Raw genomic sequence first — 5509 nt, 5'->3', positions numbered from 1 at the left:
GCTGTTCAACAATAAATAACTGTTTCTTGTCAAGGCAGCAAGCTAACACAAACTCCCTCCCCAACCATCTTCTGCAACATAGTCAGCTTAAGATGTACCTTGTAAAAATATGCACTTATCACTAAGCTGTGAAAGACCTTTTAGTTATGAACAGTTTGCAGCTGTGTCAAATGAATGCCGTTTCTGTTGTTCTGTACTAGATAACAAGTTTGCTTACCAAACTGGATGTGATTTCTGTTATAAATACCCCCCTGCTACCTACGTTCGGGGCTGATCAGCCTTCTCCTGTGAGAGAAGTGGTTGACAGACCTGAGCTCAGTAATAAAAGGCTCTGTTCAAATTTCTGTCTGGCTGATCTGGTTCCTATGCAGAGTTGACCCATAGCAGTTAAAATTATATTGTCTTATCATTACTTTTGACAATTTTAGAAGTATGTTCTAAATTTAAGACTTTTGTCAGATACACTTTTAAAATATTTTTAGGTTTCTCTGTACTTAAAGTTTTATTTTTGTAACAGGTTATTAAAGACCAAAAAAACCAAACAAACAAACAAAAAAAACCCCTGAAGTGTGGTTCAATGTATTTTTTTTTCTTAATGTATTTATCACAGGGTCTACAGGGTCTCATTGCACAGATCAGACTCGTAGTGATTCTCCTGTTTTCAGTCTCCCACGTGCTAGAATAATGTGTGTGTCACCAGGCCCAGTCGCAGTCGCCTCTCAGCGCACCCCAGGGGCAGGGCCAGTACAGCACGCGGGGGATTGAATCTGGGTCCCTGCATCTGCTGAAGCAGGCACTTTAGTCCTCTGAGCTCTCTGCCTGGACCTCAATGTATTTTTTTTTTTTATATTTCATGCACTTTATGTCCTATATAAGAAATACAGTTAGAATTAAGGTCACTAAAATATTCTCCTTTGGTTACTTTCAGATGTTTCTGGTCTTGTCTTTTCTATCTAGATCTATGATCTCGTTTGAGTTAGTTATGCCTCAGTTCACAAACACTTCTGTTTATAAATGATTTGGGTGCAGACAAGAAGCCTTGCTTTCCTTCATGAGCTCCATGATAAACCCAAATGCCGCCATTTTCCCAGAATTGTAGAACAAATTATCCACTAGCGGAGGTACCACTGTGATTTTAATATGACATAAGAGCCATATCCATTTTTCTGCATTTGAATACCCAATTTGTTGAAAACAGTATCTTTTTCCAATTACATAAATTCCCTGGGCACCTTTGCTAAGATTCAATTAACAATATATTTGTGGACCTGTTTCTGAACTTTATATTTTTTTCCATATAGATTTATGTCTGTTTTTATGCCAAATACTATGATTTATAAGTCTTAGAACAAAATAGTATACGTTTTCCAAGTATGTTTTCTCTATGATACTTTAAAGTTCTTTATATTATTATTATTTTTTTTTTTGGTGGTACTGGGGATCGAACTCAGGATCTTGTGCTTGTCAGGCAGGTGCTTATGCTACTGAGCTACCTCCTCAGCATTAAAGTTCTTTAATAGGTCTAAGTATTTCATCTACTTACATTTGTCTCATCCATTCTATTTTTCTAACTTTTCTTTTTCTTTCCAAATCCTGCCTTCTCTTTAGTTTAGAGAAATGGAATTCTCTTTCCTTTTTGTCTTCTACCACTTCACTGCCAGCTGGCATCCAAAACTATTAAGAGAATGAACATTAAAAAGTATGAAATATCAATGACAAAAGGCTGATCTGTCCATAGAGAAAAACCTCTATTTGCTCAATAGGAATATAGCAAGATAGAAGCAGAAAAGATGATGGACCTTTTCAGGGTATTTCTTCTTTCTTTTTTTCTTTCTTTTTTTTTTTTTTTTTGTAGAACTGGGGATAGAACTCAGGCCCTTGCACTTACCAGGCAAGTGCTTATTCTACTGAGCTATCTCCCCGGCCCCAAGGTATTCCTGATTAAGACATAGTTGAGAAATAAATTGGGTTTTCAGAAGCACACACTGCAGAAAGTGACAAAGTCCTTACAGAATGAGACAGTACTTGGTGAACGAATAAACAAATAGACATATTTGTATAGGCATCCATCAGGAACACAGAAGTAATCCCTCTCTTATGTCCTGAGAATCAGTGTCTTCTAGGGCCTGGTCTCCTAACTGGTTGCCTGTTTTCCTTCTTCCAATTCATCATCTCTCGCCAAGCACATGTGTGCTAGATAACAAGTGTGAGAGCTTGCTACTGCCTGCCAACACTGTATATCTGCCTTTATTAAATCACTTACCTTTACTATGTGGTACTATTCTCTTTACTTAACTATCTCTCTAATTAAATACAAACTATTTAAGGGACATGACTATGTCTCTTTTATCATTGTGCCCCTGGCATCTGGAACAATGCCTGACACATAACTAATACATAATAAAGTTCGCTGAATGACTTCACACCTTATTTTCATATGTTATATTAAGTATATAAGCATACTATATCCTATAATCTGTATGCTGATATATGATTAGCCAAACACCAGAGAGTCTCTAAAGATGGCCCAGTTTCAAAGATGACTACTGAAAAAAGAAATGTAGGGCAGAAAAAAAAGATAAAATGCTGTTCCTAGAATTATTAGAAAATCCAGAGTTGTTAAGCAAATTTTGTCAATTAAATCACTAGTTGTTACTATTATTACTTTTGGTACTGGGCATTGAACAGTGGGCCTTTTTTTACTTTTTATTTTGTGACAGAGTCTCTCCGAGTTGCCAAGTTTCCCAGGTTGGGCTCGAACTTATGATCCTCCTGACTTCACAGAGTGCTAAGGAATTACAGGTGCATACTAGCAGTTCTTATTTTAAAACAATTTAAAATTAATTTTCAAAAATACAAATGAGTTTCTACATATACACAACTTAAAATCCCTCGTTTTCCTCTGACCCTATCAGACACAGGCCGCCAGCCGTTGTTTTCTACTCGACGATACCAGCCACTGTGGTCCTCTTCCTGAAGATGGTCGTCCTTGTTATGAGATGCGCGTTTCGCTGGGAGCCTTGTGTAATCACGAGGGCTGTTGGCACACAAATCCTCAATATGTCTGTGAGTAAAAACTTTATAATATATGTCAGGTGGAAATTTAGCCTGTAGGTGGAAAATTGCAAAAGATTGCTATAATGCAAATGCAAAACCAGCTTACATTTTTAAAAAATCATAACCTTTACATTTCATTTAAAGGTTTAATGAAATGTGCTTTAAATCTGCTAAGCACTCAGACATACTTACTCCCCCAAATCTGAAGCGCACATGAACGCCAGCAGCAGCATCTAGAAATTCTGCCTAGAAGAAAATATATTAGGATGCATTACATACATGTACCAACTCCCCATGGTTAGTGTAATCATCATGTGCCACACATATGTTCTAACACAAATTTTAAAAATTAAAAACGTATTACTTTCCAACATTCTATATATATCATTTTGCTACCTCTCACTTGTCTTTTTTTTTTTTTAACCTCTCTTTTAAATTTTTTTTAATTTATGTATTCATTGGATACAGGGTCTCACTATGCAGCTCGGACTCATAGTGATCCTGTCCCAGCCTTCCCAGCGCAGGGATTACAGGCATGTACCACCATGCCCAGTGTTCCAGGGCTGGCGTGACATGTGGTACCGGGGATCAAATTTGGGTCCTTCCACTTGCCAGACAGGTGCTTAGACTGCTGGGCTATCTCCTCGGCCCCTACCTCTCACTTTATTATTTAAAAATAGCTATAGAATATTTTTAATAAAATTGGTCAAATGAACAGATGACAAATACTTAGTTTTTGATTAGAAAATATTTTAAGAGCTGAGGACTAAATTTCTATGGTCTAGTATCTAAAACAGCTTACCTATATGACAAGTAGAAAAAAGATGCCAAACTATGAGTACTTCCCTTCTATACAATAGAAAAACAAGGGATTTGTTATTCATGAAACAGAAATTTTAAGCATGTTTCTAAATATATGCTTTACATGCAAAATATTTCATTATAGGTAAATACAGAAAAAAAAACTGTGATGATTCAACCTAGTTTCAATCCTCCAAGATCTTTCTAATTAGCTTTGTTAAATCAGAAATCCAGTTCAAAATTCTGTATTATGTGCCAATTGAAAGGTGAAGAAAAAAATTCTTGACTGTTTATCAAAAGATAGTCCAGCACCACATGGTGCACCAGCTGTGCCCCTTGGTGCCCTAGCACCACAGAGTCTGAGTGTGGTGGTGCACACCTGTAATCCCAGCGTTGGGGAGGCTGAGACAGGAGGATTACTATGAGTCTGAGCTGTGTAAGACCCTGTACCAACTACATGAAAAGAAAATATTTCTTGTGCATTTAGTGTAAAGACAACATTAGCTTGTGTAACTTTAGAAATTTTGCAGTGTTGGCAATGTATCACTATTATATATTTATTTATATATAATTGAGTAAAGATATTAAAATATGTTATATCTATCCTATTTTTTCCACACTTGTTTCTGTAAATTACCAAGAGTTAAATCTAACTCTGATTGAAAATTACTGTATTTCTTTTAGCAGTTACTGTATGTCTATTTTTTGCTTTATAGATTTAGGGTTATTATATTTTTCAGTTGAGTTGACTTTTTATGAAATGTCTCTGTAATATCTCATAGTATGTTTTCTTAAAAACTAATTTGTTTGATATTAACATGATGTTAGCTTTCTTTTCTTTTTAATATTTATTTATTTGATACAGGGTCTCCCTAAGCAGTTCAGACTGTGTAGGTTTTACGATGTACTGTGTCTTTTTCCATTCTTTTACTTTGTATCTTTTTTTGCCTTTTTTTTTGGCAGAACAGGGAATGGAGCTCAGGCCCTTGCGCTTGCCAGAGAAGCGCTTACTCTACTGAGCCATCTCCCCGGCCCTTTTGCCATTATTTTTAAAATCTAACTAAAAAGTAAACATGCTTTTTGGTCTGGTAACCACTGCTTTTACATATTTTGGGTTGTTTAGTCTATTTATTTAAGCTATCATTTTGTTTCGGCATTTTAATGCAAAATTATTGACAGACTTGATGATATAGTTAATCGGGCAAGGAAAGGTAATTTCTTGCTGATGTACTTGGGTTAAATCAACAGTCTTGCTTTTTGTTTCCTATTTGCCTCTGTTTTTTATTGCATTATTTCCCTTTTCCTGCATTTCTTTGGATTAATCGGATAATTGTCAGTATTCTGTGTCTTCTCATCTATGACCTTTTACATAATACTGTTTTGTGTCATTCTTTTGGGAGTTCTTCTAGGGTGACAAGACCCTTACTGGTCACAGTCTACTTAAAGTTAAGTCTCTACCTACCCTTAGGGACTTGCATCTCTTTGTAAACAGTGCAAAAATCCTGTAATGGTAACTCTATATATTTCCCCCTTATCCTTTATATTACATATTTTACTTTTACAAGCATCATAAGCCTCAGGAGACACTGTTTTAAGAGGTCAGCATTTATACTTAGATATATGAAATGTAAATAATACATTATTAAATTTT

General features: G+C 35.7%; 1 protein-coding gene across 2 annotated transcripts in view; it reads right to left on the bottom strand.

The window, feature by feature from the left end:
* The window catches only part of CUNH11orf65 (chromosome unknown C11orf65 homolog), a 49814-nt gene that overhangs the window by 32500 nt on the left and 11805 nt on the right, over positions 1–5509 (bottom strand). For both annotated transcript variants that reach the window (XM_023709558.1, XM_023709557.1), the window contains exons 4-6: positions 3250–3303; positions 2908–3108; positions 1544–1674 (exon numbers count right to left, since the gene is read on the bottom strand). In XM_023709558.1, coding sequence (XP_023565326.1) covers positions 1544–1674; positions 2908–3108; positions 3250–3303 — 386 coding nt within the window. The remainder of the gene's footprint in view (positions 1–1543; positions 1675–2907; positions 3109–3249; positions 3304–5509) is intronic.

Source organism: Octodon degus, unplaced genomic scaffold (assembly GCF_000260255.1).
Source record: "Octodon degus isolate 3935 unplaced genomic scaffold, OctDeg1.0 scaffold00012, whole genome shotgun sequence".
Lineage (NCBI taxonomy): Eukaryota > Metazoa > Chordata > Mammalia > Rodentia > Octodontidae > Octodon > Octodon degus.
This window is presented reverse-complemented; position numbering and strand designations above follow the sequence as displayed.